Consider the following 25,096-nt stretch of genomic DNA (forward strand, 5'->3'; position numbering starts at 1 on the left):
ATCAAGGTTATTTACCAGAATGACTTATCAGTTTGCTCTTGTTCATTTATACCCAGAATTACGGTAGTACAATTAGTACAATTGTCTAACTGCACTAATTCTAAAGAAAGGCCACAGGAGAGAGAGACAAGATAGTTTTACTTTGCCCTTTAATTGACCCAGGCCTTTAACCTTGTCAAGATAAATGTTTTCATGCTCTGTTAGAGAACTGGCTTTCTGCCATGTCTTCTTAGGTGATTATGTTGTACTAAAATATGAAGGATATCTTAAGAGCGACATTCCTTTTTTCTCACAGACTTTCATGGCTAACTGCATGGCAAACAGCTTGTACATCTATGCCAGTAATATTTTATTTCTTCTAGATGTCCTCCACAAAGGATAGAGTTTACCCCTATTGGGGGAAAAACACCTTATTTGATCTATAGTAATGCCAGCCAGTTCACCCTAATCAGGGAAATGCTGTTTGCTGACAATGCTTCACTGGTCTGCCACTCAGAAGAAATGCTTCAGACGTTCATCAGAAACTTTAAACATGCCTGATTTGAGTTTAGCCTCACTAGGCATTTCCATCTGTGACCATCCATCCTTTGAACTTTAATGGTGTATTGATCATGCAGTGAATGGCATACCTGCCCAGTAAGGTTTGGATCAGCCTGGTGGCGCAGGGGCTGATCATTCATATATATATACAGTGGGGCAAAAAAGTATCTAGTCAGCCACCGATTGTGCAAGTTCCCCCACCTAAAATGATGACAGAGGTCAGTAATTTGCACCAGAGGTACACTTCAACTGTGAGAGACAGAATGTGAAAAAAAAAAATCCATGAATCCACATGGTAGGATTTGTAAAGAATTTATTCATAAATCAGGGTGGAAAATAAGTATTTGGTCAATAACAAAAATACAACTCAATACTTTGTAACATAACCTTTGTTGGCAATAACAGAGGTCAAACGTTTACTATAGGTCTTTACCAGGTTTGCACACACAGTAGCTGGTATTTTGGCCCATTCCTCCATGCAGATCTTCTCGAGAGCAGTGATGTTTTGGGGCTGTCGCCGAGCAACACGGACTTTCAACTCCCGCCACAGATTTTCTATGGGGTTGAGGTCTGGAGACTGGCTAGGCCACTCCAGGACTTTCAAATGCTTCTTACGGAGCCACTCCTTTGTTGCTCGGGCGGTGTGTTTTGGATCATTGTCATGTTGGAAGACCCAGCCTCGTTTCATCTTCAAAGTTCTCACTGATGGAAGGAGGTTTTGGCTCAAAATCTCACGATACATGGCCCCATTCATTCTGTCCTTAACACGGATCAGTCGTCCTGTCCCCTTGGCAGAAAAACAGCCCCATAGCATGATGTTTCCACCCCCATGCTTCACAGTAGGTATGGTGTTCTTGGGATGCAACTCAGTATTCTTCTTCCTCCAAACACGACGAGTTGAGTTTATATACCAAAAAGTTCTACTTTGGTTTCATCTGACCACATGACATTCTCCCAATCCTCTGCTGTATCATCCATGTGCTCTCTGGCAAACTTCAGACGGGCCTGGACATGCACTGGCTTCAGCAGCGGAACACGTCTGGCACTGCGGGATTTGATTCCCTGCCGTTGTAGTGTGTTACTGATGGTGACCTTTGTTACTTTGGTCCCAGCTCTCTGCAGGTCATTCACCAGGTCCCCCCGTGTGGTTCTGGGATCTTTGCTCACCGTTCTCATGATCATTTTGACCCCACGGGATGAGATCTTGCGTGGAGCCCCAGATCGAGGGAGATTATCAGTGGTCTTGTATGTCTTCCATTTTCTGATGATTGCTCCCACAGTTGATTTTTTCACACCAAGCTGCTTGCCTATTGTAGATTCACTCTTCCCAGTCTGGTGCAGGTCTACAATACTTTTCCTGGTGTCCTTCGAAAGCTCTTTGGTCTTGGCCATGGCGGAGTTTGGAGTCTGACTGTTTGAGGCTGTGGACAGGTGTCTTTTATACAGATGATGAGTTCAAACAGGTGCCATCCATACAGGTAACGAGTGGGGGACAGAAAAGCTTCTTACAGAAGACGTTACAGGTCTGTGAGAGCCAGAGATTTTCCTTGTTTGAGGTGACCAAAGACTTATTTTCCACCCTAATTTACGAATAAATACTTTACAAATCCTACCATGTGAATTCATGGATTTTTTTTTTCACATTCTGTCTCTCACAGTTGAAGTGTACCTCTGGTGCAAATTACTGACCTCTGTCATCATTTTAAGTGGGGGAACTTGCACGATCGGTGGCTGACTAAATACTTTTTTGCCCCACTGTGTGTGTGTGTGTATGTATATATATATATATATATATATATATATATATATACACACACACACCGCGGATCACCCCGTGCGTGGGACTGGACGGCCAACACGTTAACGAGCTAACTGCGCTAACGCACTAGTACCCATCAATGTAATTGAGCATTGCGTGGCACATCCAACATATTGTTTTACTTTTGTCCATTACGCGCTTACCTTCAGGGTCATATGTCACATGAAAACCAAAATGGTTCCAAACGGCAGATCTGAATGAGGGTGGGGGAGGTTCAATTTGCCATGTTGCAAGGAGAGCTTAACTTCTGTCTCGCTAGCTTGCCCTGCGCTCAGTGAATCTGCGTTCGACTACTCCGCCTAGGCTGCACTGTGCTTTTTAATTTAGATTTTTTTTTTTTTTAACTTTGACAGCATTTATGGTGTTGCCAAAGGCAAAGTATCAAATGTTTATTGTAGGTTTCTTACCTTACTTTTTAATGTGGTCACTCAGACTATCTGTAACCTTTTTTTGCCTTACCATGTAATCAGACAATGCACTCTGTGGTATGCTTAAAGTGGTTTACAATCTCCAGAGAGTGTGCTCCAACTATTATCACTACACACACTGAAGGAATTCCATTTGGAAATACTGTTTAACTAAAATGTTAAGAGATTCTTCAGGATATTGGTTAGAATCTGCAAGCTATAAACGTTACGGTCCAGGATTGATTGGAACTGCTGGAGGCACTGACACAGCCTCATAGTCTGTTCATTTTAACTCATTTCTGTGTGGGATGTTATTTGTGTTTAGTAAGGAATTAGTAGCAAAGGGATATGCACACCCTGCCTATTTCCTTTTCACTTGATGCGGAAGCTGTGGCGACAACTATTTTTGGTGCCTTCTTTTAAAACAATTAGCAAAGAAATATGCAGATTTCAGCTGTGTGACAGATGTACAGCTGAGTTGATCCCATTCCTGATTTCACTGTGATTATTTCCTTTCACTGCTGTATGTGACTATAGCTTGCTTTACAAGTATATGACTTTTTTTTTTTTTGTCCCTTTTTAACCCACCAGGAGCGCTGTAATTGATTCATTGTTTCTTTAGTCGGGGGAAATGATATTTAATGAGCAGACGCGAGATGTGTTTTAATTGCTGAGTGAATCCGAGAACTCCTTGGTGATTCAAAATCAAAATATATTGATGCTGAAGCGTAGGTATTCAGAGCAAAGTGTGGGAAACGTGATGAGAAGAAGGGCGTAATTGATCAATGGCAGCCTTGTGCCTTGTGATGCCTGCAAGAGGGCTAAAAGACAAATGCCGGATCTGCTTCACCCCATTAATAACTTTGATGAGCTGATGATTAAACACATAGGCTACACAGTCAATCTTCTTAAAGGGTTTTACTTTTATTTATGCAATTAGCTAGCAGCTTTATGCAAGGCAGTTGTGAAATAACAGCTGAGGGTGCAAGACTGCCAAATCTATTGTTTTTCAGCAGTGGCACACACACACATATCAGTGTAGTATTGTACTGTAATGTGGAACAGGAAACATGCACGCGTGCCGCTAAAAGGATAAAGCCATATGTGGCCTGGACCACTCTGAGGTGTTCTGAGTGGTCACATCTTAATGTATCCTCAATGTATCTTGGTTACGTTCTCGCTCATTCTGCAGTCTGAGTTGTGACCAGATCTCAGAAGACGCATTTAAATCCCTGTTACAAAGAGGGACTCATGAGCTACTGGTGAGCTGCTGCACTTTGTGCTTGAGTGTGATTCACATTCTCACATTGCCAAAGTCAGCAAACCAGCCAAATCTTCTTTGGGGATTATCATTGTCATTAATTGGATTTTTAGCCTAATCATTGATGATGTAATTTCTATTTTTTACTAATGGGAGTGGTACAAATACATTTAAATGTTTGTTTTTTTCCTATTATCTTTTATGTGTCACTTTTCCGCCACCCTCGGGAGGCCTTTGGTTTCCAAGTTTAGTCAATTTCTTATATGTAACATTAGAGTTGTAATTGGTAGATTTATGTCAGTAGGACAGACTCTGCCACAGAGCATTATGGGAATGCTGATCTAGCAGGTTGTGGAGGATTAGGGTCAACATGAGTAAGAAGCTCAGGCCTCTTTTCCACAGCTTCTGCTTCTTATTCTGCATTTAGTTTAATTAAATATCCTTATTGTCATAATTGATATCTTAATGAAGTTTGTGCCGCTTTGCCTAACGCTTTTCCACACCTCACCACGGGATGTACTTTTCTGGTCAGAGTGCATGAGTCTCAGTGCCTCATGCCTTGCGTACATAAATACAAAACCAAAGAATTCAAATCCCATGCGGTCCTTAACCAGTGAGCCGGTGCTATTCTCCCACAGGCACACAGTGAAGGAGTCTTGAGGTTAGTTGGTTCAAACTCAGCAGGTCTTGCACCCATCGCCCTGCTCTCCACTCATTGGCTTTGTCATACCAGCTGCGATAGTGTCTGTGAACAGAGAGCATTATTCATGTCCTCAGAGGGGGGCAAGTCCTAATTGAAATTCCAGTCTTTTCCACTGGAATGAAGTGAAGCAGCCGACATCCACTGTATTATCCTGGGCATGTCACCTTGAAAGGCCCACTGGAGACGGTTAAAATTCCTGGGTAGAAGAAAAGTGATGTATAACAAAAGGGACCAATGAAGCAAGACAAAAGATTCTGGTTGTATGAGAGAAGCGGCATTACAGCAGCATTGGCTTTCTATGGTGTGGTGTGAACTTCTCCTCTGTACTGCAGTAACTAAAGGGCTGAACTGTCTGTGGTTGCTTGCTGCCAGTGGGGTGTGCATGCTAATGACCGAGTGAATGAATCAGTGCCATTCTGATCGAGGGGAAAGAAGCACAAGGAACCCCTTTCTTGTTTGTTCAGCAGCCTACTGTCTTCATCTCTGTACTGTCGCAGAATAAAAAAAAACTGTACACAGTAAGCACTGGAGTTATATAATTTTCTGACTGATGACTTAAGCGTTTCATTAATTAAATCTCAAAAACTAAGATTAGCACAATAACGTAGCTTCCATCCTCCTGTTTTGAGAAACTAGGAATATTCCAGACTTATTAAAAAGATAACAATTTTCTCGGATGTGTGAGTGTTTTTGGTGTCAACTTAGTTTTACTCTGTGTAAAAAGCCACGCTGCAACAGCAGTAATTTCTGGATTTTAGGATGTGTTGCATTGAAACAATAAACCTCATTTGCTGATGACAGTGCCAGGATCCCTGTTCTGACCTGCCTGCCTCGCCTAGTCAGAGTTGTTGCTCTGTTTTTTTTCCCGTTTACTCATCAACTTTGCTCTAGATTGCACATTTCATTCCCCCAAAAGTCAATGAACGCATTATGCTGTTCTCAGTTTTCTCTAAAGTGATTGAAAATATTTTTCTTCATTGCAAAAAGGTAAATATCATCATTATAATGTTACATTTGCCAGGTAATTCAACTGCATATGAATGGGTACAAACATCTCAGAACAACTCATTTATGGGAACCCTTTTATTTGAAGCAACTTCATTTTATTTTGTGCTCCAAAATTTCCAAAGATTTTAGCTAGTTTGAACATACAAAAACTAGTGTCAGTCCCATGTGTCATCTTCCCAAGAAATTTTGAAATTCTGGTATTTCCACTCGTTTCATATCATTTTTCTAAATATGTCTCGACTAGAAAAAAAACACATTGTACTTTTTTCCCTTTTCGTCGTTCTCTTTGCCAGGGATCGAGCTGTGCCTGCCAGGATGGCGATTTTCCATGACCATGGTGGCCAGCTTTGTGGTTTTGGGTGGTCGGCTCTTGATGCCTGGAGTGGCGTACCTCTGTCGCAACTGGCAGGTACTTCAAGCTGTCATCATCTGTCCCCTGCTGCTTATGCTGTCCTACATTTGGTAAGGAAAAGACCTTAGCATTCGCTGCACTTTGGTACCGGGTTATCTTATCTTGATTTTAATATTCTGTTAAACTTAAAATATTTTTTTCAGTTACACAACAGTTTAAAAAAGACACATAGATGCATCCACGGCGATCAGGTGTGACTTGATTTATTGATTTTCCTTTCAGTAAATTAAGCACTGTTTAACAAAAGATACACTTGCAGAGGTTTTTCTTCTTCTTATTATTTTTACAAGCTTAAAAATAGTACTAAAGTCCAAGCTGAGGTATCTTTTACACTTAAACCTCTGCTTTGACTTTTTCCAAAGCATAAGCAATAAATACACCATTTATTCTACCTCACTGAACACAGTTCTGTAATACTGCTGATGTCTACAAAGATGGCAGGAATAGGTTCAAGGTTCTTTATATATAATATAGATTTTGCCAGAGTTTCAAAGGCCTTGGTATCTTTGATGTCCCTGCAAAACAAAGGGGGTTCTGTTCAGTAACAGTCAGAAGTAATCCAAAGCAAACATCTTGTCAAACATCAGTCTTTGTCATGCAATACACTTTCATTAGCATAAGAAACAGTGTGGAGAAGGGATGGAAATACACCTCGGGCACATGTCAGGTTAGTCATTGTGATTTGGTAAATAAGAAAATGTTGATATGTCCTCAGTTCCATTGTTCTGATCATAAAAAAAAAAATACAGCATTCATTATCACTCAGCATTTTGATGGCTCAGCTGTTGAATGGGATTTGCAACAGTTGTATGCTGTGACGCAATCATGGCTTTGTTTGCTAAAGACTACACAATTCAAGGACATGAAGCAGGTTGTGAAACTTGTGGAACTTCTGTTGATATCACAAGTTTGGACATTGCACGGTGAACTCAGCCCGAGAGGTTCTCTGTAAACTTTTATTATCAATCCAGCAATCTAACAATCTGTCATGTGATACTGTGTCATCAAAGTGTGATGTCTCTGTCACACAGCACACATTTTTTTAGCACACAAAAGTTGGCAAGAGCCTTTAAGGTAATTTCCAAAGCTGTGTTAACTTTCCTGATTAACTGTGGCTGACTCTGCAAACATCTGGAATACAGCTGATTTGTCATGATAGCTGTGTGGCAGGCAGGATGAGGACCCAAAATGCAAACTCACGGACTCAGGGGATAAACTCAAAATCACAGCTTTAATGCTGGAAGGCAGATCACAAGAAATACAAAACTTAAACCGGGAACAATAACTAACACTTGCAGAGAGACACAGGGAAATCCACGCAGCTATGAGGGAGACTACGACACAGAACTGAGGGAGACGCAGACATAAATACACAGAGGGTTAACGAGGGAAGTGGGAGCACACGGGGAACACAGCTGACACAGATAATCATAACGAGACAGGGCAGGAGTGAACACAACATGACGCATACTGACGAGAGACTGTCAAAGTAAAACAGGAAGTACACAGAGGTTCAGACAGGAGGAGAGAGCACGGGGAGAACACAGACATAACAGGCTGGGGGAAACATGGAATAAAACACGAAAGGGGGCAAGGACTCATGAATACATAGAGGGGCACACAGGGGGTGAGAGTCACAAAGGGAAAGCACACAGGGAACAACATAACAGGGCAACTCAGGAAACAGAACCTAAACAGGGAACTGAATACAAAAATACAAGAGAACTAAGAATACTGGGCCAACACGGCCCAGGACCATGACATGATTAGGTTGAAAATTTAAACGCTGCAGGTGATCTAATGACGTTGGGTGAGGAGGGGGAGAGGGATAGTTGCAAACCACACATGTGGAAAATGATGAAACCTGCACATCTACTTTGTAGACAGAGGTTCATCCAAATGCAGCACCAGTCGTTATGTTATTGACTGTCTTCATATACATATGTACTCTTTCTGCAAGCTGATACCTTGACTCATTTTTTCCCCTGACTCATTTTTCATGTCATATTAACAAGGACATCCCCCATCTTTTTGACAGGATCTTCCCTGAGTCACTGCGTTGGCTGCTCGCCACTCAGCAGTACAGTCGCTCCAAGTGGATCATGGGACACATAGTAGAGAAAAATCAAGTGAACGTGGAGCTTGACCCAGAGAACATCCTCACAGGTAATGAATCCTTCAACAGTAATTTAAAGATATCAGACTCAATGTCTGCATTTTATATTTTGATATGTTTTGCGCGACATACTGCTTCCCTGCAAAGGTGTCTGCTAGGCCTTTATTTTGAATGGCGTGGTCTGCATTGTTATTCCCAGCTTCGCTTATCCAAATGAGACAGATTGACAAGGTTATATGCATTTCCCATCTTGCTAACACAGAAATAATCCACTACAAAGGTAGCATTGGGTGTTGAACATTGGATTATGGCACTCTCAAATGTTCATTAATATCATTATAGCTTGGATGGGTGGACATGAGCTGACACAATAGTGGGCAGATGGCAGATGGTTGTAGGTCAGGCATTTGACCCCATGTTAACTGTACTCAGACCAGCCAGAACAAAGCAGTTTGGATTGTGTTGTTGTGAAAATCAATAGCAGATTTGTATAAGTGTTTGTTTATTATATATACTTTGTTTCCCTGTTTTTGTCCTGCCATTGCGTAGTTATCACTCCTTTTTGAAAAATGATGGAAGGGAAGTGCCACTATGAGATAAAAGGCTTTAAGAGGAGCCACAGTGTGAAATTGACTGCATATTTTTAGAAGTCGGAGTCTCTGTGCTGACTCTTAGCATTTAGGGACATAAGTGCATTACCATAGACATAGATTTATCTTTTTTTTTTATGTACAAACTTCCCCATACGGTAGAGAAGCATGAGCTATTTCTCTACTTTCAATTGCTCAGCACTAAATTATGCTATAGAAGCAGACTGAAGCATGTCTTATTCATGTAGAACAATTTACTTGATCCCCTTTGAAAAAGTGGAATGATTTGCACAGCTCTGAGCACAGTTGATCTTACTCAGGGGATCACTGGAAAACCTGAGTGGTTAGCCAGAGATAACCTTCGCATGCCTGAGTCAATGTGAAAAATGAACTAGCATGAGGCAGAGGTGTGTTACTGTGGCAACCTGCAGACTGATACCAAAACATTAAGTGTGTTATATCATGTATCACGAGCAGCTCAGGGGTGTTGCCCGCTGGTAGCTGCTCTCCTGTTAGTGTTACCATACCTGTTTGACAAAGCTGTGGGATGGTACCTGTGTGGAATGAATGAGCTCACCAAAACATAGAGTTTCTGTGGTTTCAAACCCAGATAACTGTCCAACTTTTACTCATTATATTTACAGTACTGTCATTCAAATACAAAACTTTCCAGAACCCTATTCTTTAGAAGGGTTTGAAACATTTGAATTTTGCCTACACTTTAAGGTAATTCTACTTAGTTTATTATTCAGGTTTGTGTACTACTGTACTGCACTGCAACAACAGATGGATGTTGACTTTTCAATCGAAATGCCAGGAAAAAAAAAAAGAAATATTCTACCACTTTCACTTTCATTTCATTCCTTTTTCAATGTATTTATTAAATAAATAACAGTTTGTTAATTTCTCTAATGTTAGATAGGAAGCACTTGGTGAATGAGGCAACTTGTATAAAGTGCTTTGAGTGCTCAAGAGGAGTAGAATAGTGTTATATAAGAATAGAATAGAATTGAATAGAAGTATCCTTTATTTAATGTCCCTCAGTGGGGAAATAAGAACCAGCCCGGTTGTATATGTGAAACAGTAAATAGGGGGGGAAAAGAAACAAATGTGAGTTCTATAATTTTTATGATTTTTTTATTTTTTATTTTTGGCAAAGCTTTAATAATATCTGTGTTTTCCTGTTCCCAGAACTACAAAGATCTCTTCAACAGAGGCCCAAGAAAACATGCATTGTGAAAATGGTTGGGACGAGGACCCTTTGGAAGAATATCGTTGTGCTCTGTGTCACCTCGTAAGTGGCTGTCTTAAAATGTAAAAATAATTCTGTGTTAAAGAATGCAAATCATTTAAATCATGTAATTATTTGAAATGGTAGATCAGTGACATAAATCAAGAAGCTGTATCTTTATTTGTGTCTCTAACTTTTTCTGATAATTGTTCACCTTGAATTTGATGCTAGGATCATTTAAAAAGAGAGTTCTTATTTTAATGCATTTTAACACTCTGTAAGCATGAAGCCAAGTGTGTGGTTATGAAAGCATAATGCTTTGCTTCCTTGATATAGGATTTCTGCTGCAGTTTGCAGACTCTTTTCTGTCATATTTTTAGTTTTATAATGTAATGATTCACATTTTTCAGTCGGTCACAGTACTCGACTACAGGCACGCTGGTTTAGCCTCTGGACTCTTGTACTGCAGACTTATGCAGTTGTAATACATGTGTAGTGTGTAATGAGCAAGTATTTCGCTAAAAAACATGTGAATGGGGACAATCATCTCTCCAAAACCCATGTACTGTAATAATATACAGCGCTAACAGTGCCTTTGCAGATGTGTTTGTTTTCCATGCCAAGTGCACTAATGCCCTCTTAAAGCCTTTTAGATAATTGCTTTTGAAGTTTGGCGCAATAGTGATTGATTTAAAAAGGAAAAAAAACACAGACGTGTATACTGGTAACAAGCCAATCACCCTCCTCTTTAACCCAAGACACACAGAAACATCATTTCCTGTTTCTAACACATGTAGTCTAATGTACATAAAGTTCATTTTCAGTCCAACATAGGATCCAATAAAGGGTCTGCTTTTTGCTTTTTCCAGTCTATTCTGCCTTTTTGAGAACAGGGTTATATGTGTCAGTGTGCTAACGAGGGTGTGTGTGTGTTTGTGAGTGTGTCAGGACTTGAAAAGATGTATATAATACAGGTACTTGGAGTGCAATGCCACTCAGACCTGCCATTTTGTGGAGTCAAGATGCCACTATTAACCTGCGGGCTGGATAGAGGATTGATCTTTAGCTGTTTCTTCTTTTGTCCTTCCATATTTGTGCTGCTCTCTCTTTTCATCTCCAATGGACTCTTCCTTCGATCTGAGACCTCATCTCTTGTCTGGCAGACCGAGCTCTACCTCTGCTTTGGTGCACAGTGTCCCTGATTCCCTGTTTGCATAAATTTTACATGAGCTTTGTCCTTATGAAACATTAGACAACTCGGAAGGAGGGTGTGAGGGCTTGCTTTTGTTTGTTTTTTTTGTGTGTACATAGGGTGTGTTTCTGTGTGCCAATAAATCCATGTTTACACATGTGAGGTTTTTGGGTTTTTTTTTTTTCAAAATACACTGAGATTAGAGAAAGCATGAAATAAAGCGGCTCTTCACTGCTTTACACAGTTTACTTAGTACCCTTACGAAAGATGTAGTTCAGTGTCTCCTGATGTAGCCGTTGTATTGCTTGAGATGTCGCTTTTTTTGACTTGCTTTTCTCTTTTCTCTGTTTTTTTATTCAGGTTAACTGGTTATGGGATCCACCACTGCTTTGCCCGCAGCATGATGGATCCTGAAGCTCAGGGAACCACCATATTCCCTGACTTCTATACACACTATTACACAATGGCAGGCATCGCGGTTGCATCATGCATTGCACTATGTCCAGCGGTCTGCCTGATGGGCCGTCGCGGTGGCCTTCTTCTGTTTATGATCATCACTGCCCTCGCATCTCTGCTGCAGTTGGGTCTACTTAACTGTGAGTATTACATAGGAACTCCTATAACATGAAAAAGCTCTAGCGGTTCTTGAGGAGGCCACTCTCATGCAGTTTATTGAGATTGACTATGGTCTAAAGTCCACAATATAAACCCCCCCAAAAAGAACTCTTAGTCACATAAATCGAAGCAATAGTTTAACATTTTGGGAAATAAAGTTAGATCAAAATCAGCAAAATCTGAGATCTGTTAGTTAAAATGCAGTCTCAACTCAACAGAGTTAGCAAAAAGCAAGGCCAACCAGCCAGCCTGGCTGTGTAAATGAAAAAAGGCCACATGGAGAGCACATTGTTATGCTTGTATCAATAACTACAGTGGTAACTATAAGGTAATTTACTCAATATAAACAAAGCAAAAGTAACAACAGCAACAAAAACAGAACCCATAGAAATGTGTATACTTCACAGATATTTTTAAAGAACAACTGTGAGTAATAAATGTAATTCTGTCATGCTACCTAATACTGAGCTATTCCTTCTCCCAATTCTAACATTTTTACAAATGTTGTGTAAATGACACATGCTTACAAGTGCATACATCTAAAAAAAAAAAAAAAGTCCTACATTTTTGCTATTCATGGACACATTAAACATGATGGTTGTTACGAGATTTGCTACCTTTAGTTGTTTTGTCCCTGTTCAGTCCCTGAACTTGATTACATTGTCAGTGAGTACCAGAAGTGCCTCAGATGATCAAAACAGCCAGCAACAGTTTATTCAGTTACAAACGAGTTACACTTAATGTTTAACCTGAGTCAACACATCAAGGTTATGCTCATGTTCTATTTTCCCTTTGTTACGCTGTGCTGAAAGGCTTAGCTCAACATGTGTTAATTCTCATTATTTGTCACTCTTTTCTAATGATTCCTCATATTTTCAATATTTTTCTAGTGTTGGGGAAATACAGTGAACACCTGAAAATAAGTAAGTCTATCTGTTCATATATACTCATATATTCATATATATTCATAAGTGTTGCATTTTGTAAAAATATTAGCTTATGTTTTATATATATATATCTCAATCTCATAACTCAGACTGTTGCATTCCTTGAGGTTTAGGAAAATATGCTTCATGCAGATACCCAGCATTTTGTCAGGCCTATGCAAGCCTTGTGGAGACTCATGATGAAGTTCTAGGCTCTCTTTTTATTTATTTATTTATCCCCTTATGTTAAAGAGGGCGAGCCTCTTTGTTACAGAACCATGAACTCACCACCAGCCTTCCTTTACTTTTCTCTTCTGTTTATCCATCGCCTGTAATCTCTCCACACTAATCCCCCTGTGGTAAGCGAGAGCTGATTTCAGGGTAGTTCTCCTCTACACCTCTTTATGCCATTATGCCATCTTTAGTATGTCTTATTTGTAAAACACCCTATTTAAACCGTCTTTGGGCTAAATTGGCTCATTGTTTGCAGATTCATTTCTCAACAGCTCCTCATTCTATATCTCTTTTTGTTGAATTTACATCAAAACAAAAGCTAAAATAATAGCCTTTGTTGTCATTGCATTGCCTGATCTAACTCCATTGAATTTACCAGAATTGTTGTAACATTATAATTTTTGAAAATACTAATTTTGGCAAATACTTGCAATCATTTTCCCTGAAAAGTAAATTTAACACATTTTTACATATAAACCACTGTTGTCCTTTCACTGATTACACAGCATACTGAGTGAAGAATCTCCATGTTTGTGTCTCCTGATTCTTTTGCAGATACCACAAGTACAATGAATACGCATTTCACCATTGGCTTCTCCGCTATCGGTATGTTCTCCTCCCACGCAGTCAGCGCCCTGAGCATCTTCTTCTGTGCTGAGATCACTCCCACTGTGATCAGGTAAACCCACTGCAAGAGCAAGACCGTACCACCAGAGGAGGGGAGATAATGTGGAAAATGTGTTCTTATTTTGCAGAGGAGTAAAACAATATTCAGGCTGACAAGTGTTTCACAATTCAAAATCTTTGTTTTAAAAATCTGTTTCATTGTTCTGGAGAACTTATAATTCATTTTTTAGTGTAGCTGTTGTTTTTGTTTTTAATCGTGACCATCCATTCTGCTCCTCCTCCTGTTTAATATCGGTATGAAATTCCTGAACTGCTAGAAAAGACAGACTCACAACTCCGTATCAAATGTAATCCACAACTTGCACAAATTATCTAGCCTTTTGAGGATGTGTGACACAGCACTTGATGTATAAAAATATAGTTTTTTTTAAAGCATTGCTCTGCTAACAATGTGTGAAGTGCACCATCTAGTGGCCAACTTTGGCAATGACAGGAAAGCGAATTTGAACATGGGGTAGAGGGTGTAGACGGTGCTGCAGCACTCTCTGCTGCTCCTCGGGAAAAAGGCAGAAAAGAAGAGGAGGGTAAAACAAAACTGCTTTTAAATACCAGATTTAGCTTTCCAGAACAACGTGCAGGTTGTGATTCACTTAAATTGCAGTAATTTCAATATTTGTGAGAGGTTTTAAAGGTTTGTGAGGTCATCCCAATTTTCTATTGATATTACAAGCTAATAAATATTCTGTCTTCCCATAGGGGTGGTGGTTTAGGCTTGGTCCTGGCCAGCGCTGGCTTTGGCATGCTTACTGAACCCATCATGGAACTCCACAATCAGAAGGGCTATTTCCTTCATCACATAATTTTTGCCTGCTGCACTCTCATCTGTATCATCTGCATTCTCCTGTTGCCTGAAACGCGCAATCAGCCACTCCCCGAGACCCTGGCTGATGTCGAGAACTACACCCGTCCACCCCTGCTTCCCCCGAGGAAACCTGGATTGCTGCACACGTCTGACAGCACCAGGGACTACACAAGAGTGCGTGACACACCACTTCATGAAGCGCCCATCATCATCATGGACTCTACTGCCTCTTCAGCTATTGATTTGACTGGAGGTATGCAGTTAATCGAGATGCACTCCTTTGTGGCTGGCCCTAAAGATCCCAACGGTCACTCGGTTTCATCTTCATCTGCGGGCAACATGATGACACTGGGTAAAGACGCCGTCACACAGGGCAGTAAAGAGCACCTGCTGTCTTCCACTCCTTTACACAAAGCCCCATGTGTCACAGACCCACTTTTAGCTGCTGCAGAAGAACCTCCTGCAATCGTCCTGGAGTCTGTGGAACCACTGTTAGATTCATCCCTACCTGAAATGAATGACAGTGGTGAATCCCCAACAAGAGAAGCAGAAATTACACCTGCTGCTTCATTGGATTCTTCCACTCCCCCCGTCCCTCAAACTGTACCCTCCTCTTTGCTGATCTGCACCACGCCCATCATCGAGCCCCCACCGAGCTCCACTTTAAAATCTCCGAACCCGCTGGATAATGACATCGAAAATATAAGCACAACATCTGACCCGCCTTTGCTCAAGGATACTCACGCCACTTCAGCGGGTTCTCCTTCTCCCCCTTCCATAAGAGACAGTCCTCCTTCTCCTATGGATGGAGGAGATGAGGATTTATCTCCTCCTTCCGTAAGAGATCAACCCACCCTCCTTCTCATAGACTCCCGGCCACCTCAGTTAGATTCTACCTCTCCCTGCGTTGAAGAAAAATACGTTTTACCTCCAAACACACCTCCTCCATGCATTGACTCAGAGGACTCTTCCACTCGCGCTGTCATAAATACAGTCAACAATGCAGCACAGTCTCCTTCCATTCTCCCCGTCACAGACATTGCACGTAGCTCCACTCTAGAATCAACCACTCTGACTGTCACAGACACTGAACCACGATCAGCCGCTCGCCTCGTCTTAGATTCAGTACCATCTTCCATCACAGATTCAGCCTCCACAGACGCAACTCCCTCCTCTCTAATGGACTGGACGGTGTCCTCCCCCATAGACTCGGGTGTTCTCTCGATCAGGGACAGGGACAGTGCCAGCACAGAAAACAGCACTGTCAACGGCATGGCATCATCGTGATCCACTTCTTCAGCCAGGAATTGAAGCTTTAATTGTCTCACCAGGAGGCAGCCACCCACATGAACATTGCATCAATGGGAACAGGAACTGGCCTGCTTAGACTGCAGGCACTTAATGAAGACTGTTCCCCACCTGGAGTTGAGTTAACATGTTTGCAAAGTTTCATTTTTTTTTGGTTTTGTTTTGTTTTGGGTGTTTTTGTATTTAGTTTTTTCAGTGCTGCTGCACCCTTCTGTGCATTTAGCCACCTAATGAGACCATGCAAGCGGGAGAATGCCACAGGCTGGTATGTGACAATGTGACAGTAACTTCTGCGCTTCGTTGAATGTCACTGGAAATCACCAGCGTTTTAACTACTCTGACGTAAATGTAAGAGACTTAAAGCAATTCCCATAATTACTGAGACGTGTCATCAGCACTGGGGAACAAATGCAATGGTACTAATAGCAAACAAACAAACAAAAATCACTGGTACTTGTGCTCAAAGGTAATGTCAAGATATTTGTACAAAAAGGTTGCTTTATATGTATGGACAAGTAAATCTGAATGTTACAAAGTGCTTTTTGTTGCTATAGAGGTAAGCAATCAGAATTGGAATAGTTTTTTTTTTTTTTCTTAAAAAGAAAATGCCAAAAAACTACCCTGACCAAAATAAAGTGTAGAAATAGTGCCAAAACTTTAGTGATATAGTATTTGCCTGTTTGGGAGAATACTGTTAAGTGCTCTCTCCTGCTATAGGCTATATGTGGATACCTATTCCAAAACTAGGAAGTAAAGAAGAAGAATGAACAATTTATCACCATTTGATGAATTAAAATTGACAGAAAGCATATCTGTGATGCATATGAGCAGTGATACTGGTGAAAAAGAATGACCCACATTTTGTCGGTCAGAAGAAACTTTTATTTTTCCAATCATTCAAGCCAATGAAATTTATGGTATGCAAATGTTTTTTGATTTTTTTTTGTAAATGTATTAATGTAAGTATATTGATAATTACTTGTTACGCTTGATTGTTTTGTTTTTTTTAAATTCAAAGTATTGTTTTGAATAATCTCTCATGGCGTGCCCTTATTGTACAGAGCTATACTTCATTCTTACAGTATTTGTGGCACCTCGGTGTGGTGGCACTTTATCTTTCGAAGTGGGGACTAAGCATGAAAATTTATTGTGAATGTGTCGGCAACAAACAAAAAAGCTTAAAAAAAAGAAGAAGAAGAAAAAAAAAATCATTTCCTAAAAAAAAATTATTTTTGAACCTAAACCCGAAAATGTTTGACGCGATTGCCAAATGTCGCAGCACCACTAACCTTGTGTTTTTCGAATCGTGGTCCGACATTAAGAGCTTACTAACATCGGGGTGTTCATACTTTCACATGCACAACTAAGTTTACCTTAAAAGAAGGAAAAAAAAATGCAATACTTCTTACATTTGTCAAAACGACATTTTAAAAATACAGGTCACAACCGTTCAGTCAGATTAACCGACTGATATTCTTAAATTGATAGACTTTTGCTTGAGGAGGCACTTTTCCTTCCAAAGCCCATGTCCGTCTGCGGACAACATTATACTTGACTTAAATGTGTGTGAAACTTGACAGTTGTTGTAGTACTTTGTGCTTTGGAGGTTGTAATATTTGTCTAAGGAAGGATGTGTGATTACAGATAATCCACTGTTTACAACAATCCTCGTAATAATGATCATTATTATTAATAATAATAATAATTACACTGTACTGTAAAACTTTAGAGCCAACTGAGTGATGTGTTGTCATTTCAAATGTGCTAAAATGATCACAGTGTATCATAATTACTTATATCCAGGGAGTATTTGGAGTTCTATTAAGGTGTCATTCAGGAGTCAAACGCAACAGCCGACTTGACGGAAGATTTTCCGTAAACCTTACAGCTACTTCAGTCACTAGAATTAAGTTTTGCTTTTATCAAACTCAACTTTGCACTGACTAAATCCTGCATATCCTTTGATATTTATTTGAATGATTGCGAAAGCCTACCTGTGGTTGTTTTACTCAAATGCAGCTTAAATCGCACCACGATGGCTCCACTTTTTGATTGATCTAGGGTGGCTGTGAACGACGACCATCTAGTCATTAATATTGTTTAAATATTTCTTGAGATCATTTAAACCTGTGTATGCTGTGCTGCTACACGTGAAAGCACAATGACCTGCAATCGTGTGATGTCAGATTTTGTTGGGGTTGACAACACACTTTTCAACATTGTAGACTGCACGCAATAGATCAGCATGCAGTCTACAATGTTGAAAAGGGTGTTGACACTAGATTTAATAAGGAAATCTTGGCATCTGCAGTTGAGAGTGGGTGGGCTGCAGTGGTCAGTAGCTTCATTTTACTCGGAATCCTCCTCGGTGAATGTTGATCTCTCTCTATTTCAGTGTGTATTGCAAAAATTGAAGTGTGTATCAACTAAATCCCACGCGACATCTGTAACGTTAATGACACAGCACGATGCAACCAGTGTCTTCTGAGATATGTTGCTTCCTCACTTTTCTCCCATGCAGATGGGAGTAACTACACTTTTTGTTAATAATCCTTTTATTTGACTCTGTTTGAAGCAAAATGAAAGTTTAGTGAAAGTAATCCAAAGCAATGTTAGCACCAGCGATAGAATAGGATTTTTTAATTGTTGGAAAAGCAAGCAAAAAAGAGGAGGAAGAAGAAGATTATGTCTTTTGTAAATACGGTAAATGTGTGGAAACATCGAGCTTAAATAAGATGAAGGATCCTGGATCTTAGCAAGGACTTGTTTTGAACCCGGCAGATGAAAGTCTCACATAGGACGGCCCCAGTATACACATTTCAGGTGTTGCTTCTCTTAACCATGCGACTTAAGATCTCTTTAAAGGGGAGATTTAAATGAATGTAAAATAAATAAATAAAATGATAACAAAAAAAACAAAAACATGGATTGTACCATTTATAAATTCCAGTTGTTTGGTTTCATATTGTTTTCAGTTTAACAGTCATCATGCACTTGTATATAAGCCATACCTGTTGTTAAAATAAACCACTATTTATTGATCAACTGTTGATATTGATGTGTTTTTATGACATTTATGACTTCTCTGTGTCTTTTTAAAAAATCATTTTAAAGTTAAAGTCTATTCAAGTATTCTAATAATGGCGTTCAAAGAAGATGAAGAAGGGGGGAATGGGCGAACTTGAATGCAGTCTATTATGACTCGAAGCCCTTAGGCTTCAAGTCGTTATAGACAAGCTGAGACATTTCGCAATCAATGGCATCAGAAAGTAGGATTTATAACTCCTCACGTTTCCTGAATGTTAAGATATTTTCCTTTTTAGCCTGCATCAAAGTAATGGAGGTATAGTCACATGGAAAGTTCCCTAGGGTTGACTTTTACCTCTTATCTCTTGAGGACCAGTCCTACATAGAGTCGGTTATTTAATACATTTAGGTAACATACAGTGGCACAACTAGCTGGAGAATCTGTGCCTTCTAAGGAAAGGTTCGCTACTAGCCTTAGCTAAGTCTTAAAACCCACAAAAGCCTTAAAAACTGGGCTCGTTTCTACAGGTAGCTGCTTAAAAGACGACTGGGATGAATCAGCAGCTGCAGTCTGGAGCATTAAACTGGTAAAGTCTGACATCTTCTAATAGCGAAATTAATTATGTGGATCTTTTAAAACATCCCCATTCGAGTGAGAAAGCAGCCCTTTTTTTTATGCTTGCCTGTATGGGACAGGGTGATGTCAGGGCCATGATGCGGCATGATCCGCTGGTCCACTGCATCAAACCGGGGCGCTCCCATTGGCTAACAGGGATGCTGAGGATGCTGCGTTGTGTATAACGTCATCTGACCAGCAGCACGTTTATCTATCTCGCCGGCTCAACACTCACCCGAGAAATGAGGCAAGTCCTGATTTTGAGAAACACCGCGGCAAGACGCTGAAGAGTGGACGCCAGTTAAAGTCGAGAAAGGACGCTGCCTGCACGCATCCGCAGTTCACCATGAGGGAAATCGTTCACATCCAGGCTGGTCAGTGCGGAAATCAGATTGGGGCCAAGGTATAAATGTCTTCATTTAATCTCTGAAGAAGGGATCTAAAGGAGTAATTTTCATTTAAATGTGGAACGTCACCGCGTTTGTGTGCCTTAATAGTTTACAAAGCGCTGTTAGTTCGGCACATTTAAATCGAAGTGATTACAAATCTGTCTTTAAGAGTTTAATATCGATCAATCACAGATTAACATACCTATATGGAGCGGTTCAGTCTGGTTGATCTTTCAGGTGATGTGGCCTGCGCTGCTGCGCGTCATTGTGCCACCAGATGCGCAAAAACTAAAACAAGGCCTGACGCACACACGTCAAACTTGCTTCATGTTTTCGTTTTTGCTGTGTTACTCTAAAAAAATAAGTAAATTAATGATTTTTTTTAAAATGCTAATGAATAGTAATGGCTTTGTCTTAGTTCTGGGAGGTGATAAGTGATGAACATGGCATCGATCCAACCGGTAGTTACCAAGGTGACAGTGAGCTGCAGTTGGAGAGGATAAATGTCTACTACAATGAGGCATCAGGTGAGAAGGAAAATGTTGCTTTAATATAAACCACATGCTTGAATTTTCCACTATACACAAAGCAGCTTTTTTAACCACTGATCATTATTCTTGCATGGCCTTATGCTACACAGACCTCATTTGACTGTCACAGTTTGCTCATGTCACTAATTTAGCTGCAGTGGAAACTGGGTTCTGCTATGAGTGAAGGGACACAAATGAGGACAGTGCACCTGCTAAAAATCTCTTTTTCTGTGTCCTTGTCTCACCCCTCCCCCTCTGTCTCTCTATAGGGAGCACAGGTATCTGCAGTCTCAGTATAGCTGAACTCATGCTCAGTATCTGATTTTACTGGTGCCTGTGTTGCAGGTCCTTCTAAATACAACCTGCTTTGTTGCTCACAGCTGTCGTACATCAAGCAGCCAATCAGTGCCTGGTAAATAAAGGCGCAGGGATAATAAAGAATTAGTATTTGTGTTTCATCATTAGGCCTCATGTTTTCGGTCAACATCTCAATCCACATGCACCCAGGGTTGATCCAACCTTTTACTCATCTGCATTGGCAATAAAGGACAACAATCTACCCATATCCTATTTCCCAGCAGCATGCATTATTGATTCTTTGTTTCCACGTTGCATGCCTGCTTCAGTGTCACAGGGGGTAACTACCTAATGCAGACTGAACAAAACAAATTGTCCTTAAAATAAAAAGTGCAGATTCATAAGCAACATTAAAACTTCAGCACTGAGCAAGAAAGTGAAACGAGGCAAAGTCAAGGAAGACTGCTTCTGTGTCTGAATACATCCTGCAAGACTCAGCACTTTGAAAACCCCACTGGTTTAGATTAAGCTGTGCAGCACGCTGCACCAGTTTTGCAAGAAGGGTGACAGGCAGAAAGGGTGGGGCAAGACAAAAAGCAAGAAAAGAACAGAAGACGCTTTGAATTCCCAGCTTAATTGAGAGGCTTGTATCTTTAAGGAAATGCTGCTTGCGAATCTTTTGAAATATGCTGAGGTTTTTCTTCATGGTTTACTGCCGGTGTTGCTGAGGTTACTGAGACTGTTGATATTTCCATCCATTACCCCTCCACATCCCTCCCTGTCCTCGTATTCAAAGGCAGCAAATTTGTGCCCCGAGCCATTCTGGTGGACCTGGAACCAGGAACCATGGATTCAGTTCGCTCTGGTCCATTTGGGCAGCTATTCAGGCCTGACAACTTTGTTTTCGGTGAGTTGACAATAAATCTGGATCAGACCATTCATCCTGAACCGACTCCACATGTGTGAGTCATCCGTGCATGTGTGCAGCATGTGTCTGACCTACTGTCACAGACAATGAAGCTGCACTTCGTTTCCACTGCACTGCACAGTACTATATATTCTGAGCACACAGCTCCTGCAGTCCCTCGGTGATGCATTGCCCATGTGTCGACTGAGACAGCTCTTGTGGTGACTTAGCAAAAATACAGTCTATGTGGAGATTCTGCAGCAGAACACAAAGCAAATAATAATATGAGGGCCAAAAACATTTATCCCAAGATGACAATCTATTTTGTCACTGGATAACAAGTGCTAACAAGTTGAAAATGGCAGATAAATCACTTACTGATGCTTTCCAGAGAAATAAGTTATTTTGAATTACAAATTGGTTGCCAAGTTTTAATCAGCTTTCTAAGAAGTTTTGTAAAACTACACCAAGGCTCACTTTTGTTTTGAGTGAACTGGTAGTGCACACATGGAAATATTATTAAGATGGCAATGCTGATGTTGTTACTTAGAAGATCTAAAATTTCACAACAGCTGCTGTTTTCTTAGCTTGTCGATACATATCAGACAAGTGGGAACCTTTATTATCTTGCCAGTTTCATTTGGCAACGTTTGACAAAATTATGGCAGGTGTTGACCACTGGTCTTAATTTCATGGCGAACCATCCAGTCGATGATTTTCAAGACCAATATAGATACCGATATTCTATGATCTTTGTAGTGCTGTGAATATCTACTGCGTACAGGGAAGTTGAAGAGTGCCCTCTGGTGGACAAACTATGCAGCCACAACACTCATAACATGGTTGAAGGGTGTTTCTCCTGTCTCTTTTATTAATGCTGATACCGATAGACTGGCAAATAGAAAATATCAGCTGATAGTATCAACGTATCGATAAATTGTTGGGCTATAATTATGAATAACTGTAACATATTTTGTATCCAACAACTGACAAGACATATCAAAACTATCAACTTCATCTTGATGCCAGATAAAAAGTTATATAATCACTAATTTATTATGATCCATTGCGTATCACTATTGTCTGTGCAAGACTTCGTGTCAGTCAATTCATTCTTTGGTCACAAATGTAAAACCTTTATGTGTAAAACCTAGATGTATTAACTAAAACAATATTTTTCAACATCAATTGTCTTTAAAAATTATTTCATGCAGGTCAAAGTGGAGCAGGAAATAACTGGGCTAAAGGTCACTACACCGAAGGAGCTGAGCTGGTGGACTCTGTGCTAGATGTGGTGAGAAAGGAGTCCGAAAACTGTGACTGCCTTCAGGGCTTTCAGCTCACCCACTCCCTGGGTGGAGGCACAGGTTCAGGAATGGGCACACTGCTCATCAGCAAAATCCGTGAGGAGTATCCTGATCGCATTATGAACACCTTCAGTGTCATGCCTTCCCCGAAAGTGTCTGACACTGTGGTGGAGCCCTACAATGCCACTCTCTCTGTACACCAGCTAGTGGAAAATACAGATGAGACCTTTAGCATTGATAACGAAGCTTTGTATGATATCTGCTTCCGCACTTTAAAGCTAACCACACCCACCTATGGAGATCTTAACCACCTGGTATCAGCCACCATGAGTGGTGTGACAACGTGTCTCCGCTTCCCTGGACAGCTCAACGCTGACCTCCGTAAGCTAGCTGTCAACATGGTGCCCTTCCCCCGCTTGCATTTCTTCATGCCGGGCTTTGCACCTCTGACAAGCAGGGGCAGTCAGCAGTATCGTGCCCTCTCCGTGCCAGAGCTCACACAGCAAATGTTCGATGCCAAGAACATGATGGCAGCGTGTGACCCCCGTCACGGACGCTACCTCACCGTGGCAGCCATCTTCCGTGGCCGTATGTCAATGAAAGAAGTGGATGAGCAGATGCTGAGTGTGCAAAACAAAAACAGCAGCTACTTTGTGGAATGGATTCCAAATAATGTCAAGACTGCAGTTTGCGACATTCCGCCCCGTGGCCTCAAGATGTCCGCCACCTTCATTGGCAACAGCACCGCCATCCAGGAGCTGTTCAGGAGGATCTCAGAGCAGTTCACCGCCATGTTCCGCCGCAAGGCTTTCCTCCACTGGTACACAGGGGAGGGAATGGATGAGATGGAGTTCACTGAGGCCGAGAGCAACATGAATGACCTTGTGTCTGAGTATCAGCAGTACCAGGATGCCACCGCTGATGAAATGGGTGAATACGAAGAAGATGAAATGGAGGATGATGAAGAAGTCCGCCATGATGTTCACCACTGATTCTAAAACACAACGAGCCAGTTCCTAATAATAACAGCTGTTGGAGTGCAATGAGACCACAAGATGTACACTAGGGATGCTGATTTCAATAAATGTTGTGGTGTGCAGATTATGGTCAACTATACTTGTTTAGCCTATATTGCGCTGAATATAAATATAGCCTTTACTGACAACGACAGTGAATGGTGTTAGAATCTAAAGTTATCCAAGTCATGCTATGTCAGTGTCAACAAGCAAGTACAGTTTTGTAACAATAACTCAAATGTGCATTCTTTTCCTCATGTCTCTAATAAAAGATCCAGTCTGTACGTCTTGTCAGGTTTCTTTTTTCAAAGGTACATAATGTGCAAAAGCTACGTCGAAATATGTACAACCCACATAGCTCATGACATCTTGATCTATTGCCTTGTTTTGCAAGCAGGTATCAGATTGCCACCCATCCAATCAACGACAAAGAAGCCCAGCCCAAGTAGGAAGGTTCCCAGCAACAGCGAATAAACAGCCTGTACAGTGCACAAAGGAAAGGTTAAAAAATAAGCACACAGTGATCGCTGATAATCTCACACTATAATGCGTAATATCAAAGGAACATGTCAGGGTTGTGACTTTCACACACACACCTTTCAAAGTGCGTGAAAAGTTTTTTAAACTTTTAAAATATTTTATGCTTCTTGACACACCCTAGTCTGAACTGTGAATCCAAAATTTTCCATTGGAGAGAGAGAGAAAAAAAGGAGACAGACAGAATGTCAATAAATAAAATTTTTATTTTGGGTAAATCATCCAGGGAATAACACAGAATACTACTCTGAACCAGTTATCCCAAAGGAAAGAAAACAAGGAAGTTGTTTTTATGACTGAGAAACAGATCTGGCTCGTTACAAGCTTTTAGTCAGATTACCTTACATGGGGCCAAATTACAAATTACAGGTCATAAATTGAGCCACCTTTTTCTTGTATGTCACAAAAGAAGAAAAGTTGATTAGCAAAGTTGCTCAGAGCTGTGTCTACTTTAATGCTTTGTATGTTGACAGCTCAGACTGAGGTTTGAAAAGAAAAACTTTGCAAGTGATCCACTTCTGTCCACAGAGGAGCAAAGAAACAAAGCAGTACATTGTCGCCAGAAACAAAACATTAAATGGGTTTAAAAAAGACGGTTGGAACTGTTGAATAAACTATG

General features: G+C 40.7%; 2 protein-coding genes across 2 annotated transcripts in view; both read left to right on the forward strand.

The window, feature by feature from the left end:
• Positions 1-18,896, forward strand: part of LOC147308373 (solute carrier family 22 member 23-like) — a 38,235-nt gene extending 19,339 nt beyond the window's left edge. The window contains exons 4-10 of the mRNA XM_086273543.1: positions 6,032-6,200; positions 8,189-8,316; positions 10,048-10,150; positions 11,640-11,875; positions 12,785-12,817; positions 13,610-13,733; positions 14,438-18,896. Coding sequence (XP_086129669.1) covers positions 6,032-6,200; positions 8,189-8,316; positions 10,048-10,150; positions 11,640-11,875; positions 12,785-12,817; positions 13,610-13,733; positions 14,438-15,830 — 2,186 coding nt within the window. The 3' untranslated portion in view covers positions 15,831-18,896. The remainder of the gene's footprint in view (positions 1-6,031; positions 6,201-8,188; positions 8,317-10,047; positions 10,151-11,639; positions 11,876-12,784; positions 12,818-13,609; positions 13,734-14,437) is intronic.
• A 789-nt stretch (positions 18,897-19,685) lies between these two features.
• LOC147308374 (tubulin beta-2A chain) lies at positions 19,686-24,224 on the forward strand. Its single transcript, XM_086271551.1, has 4 exons — positions 19,686-19,897; positions 20,302-20,410; positions 21,507-21,617; positions 22,832-24,224. Exons 1-4 carry the CDS (start codon positions 19,841-19,843, stop codon positions 23,914-23,916), a joined length of 1,362 nt encoding a protein of 453 aa, XP_086127677.1. The 5' UTR covers positions 19,686-19,840; the 3' UTR covers positions 23,917-24,224.
• Positions 24,225-25,096: the final 872 nt, after the last annotated feature.

The sequence above is a fragment of the Aulonocara sp. 'chitande type north' Nkhata Bay genome, linkage group LG18 (assembly GCF_057382095.1).
Source record: "Aulonocara sp. 'chitande type north' Nkhata Bay isolate Kocher_YH1m ecotype deep benthic linkage group LG18, A_spYH_male_GT1.1, whole genome shotgun sequence".
NCBI lineage: Eukaryota > Metazoa > Chordata > Actinopteri > Cichliformes > Cichlidae > Aulonocara > Aulonocara sp. 'chitande type north' Nkhata Bay.

Bases quoted from the DNA above. Each gene is read 5' to 3' on its own strand.
- LOC147308374 (XM_086271551.1), top strand. From the start codon at position 19,841: ATGAGGGAAATCGTTCACATCCAGGCTGGTCAGTGCGGAAATCAGATT. The intron at 19,898-20,301 runs GTATAAATGTCT...GCTTTGTCTTAG, and splicing joins GAAATCAGATTGGGGCCAAG to TTCTGGGAGGTGATAAGTGA. The intron at 20,411-21,506 runs GTGAGAAGGAAA...TCGTATTCAAAG, and splicing joins CTACTACAATGAGGCATCAG to GCAGCAAATTTGTGCCCCGA.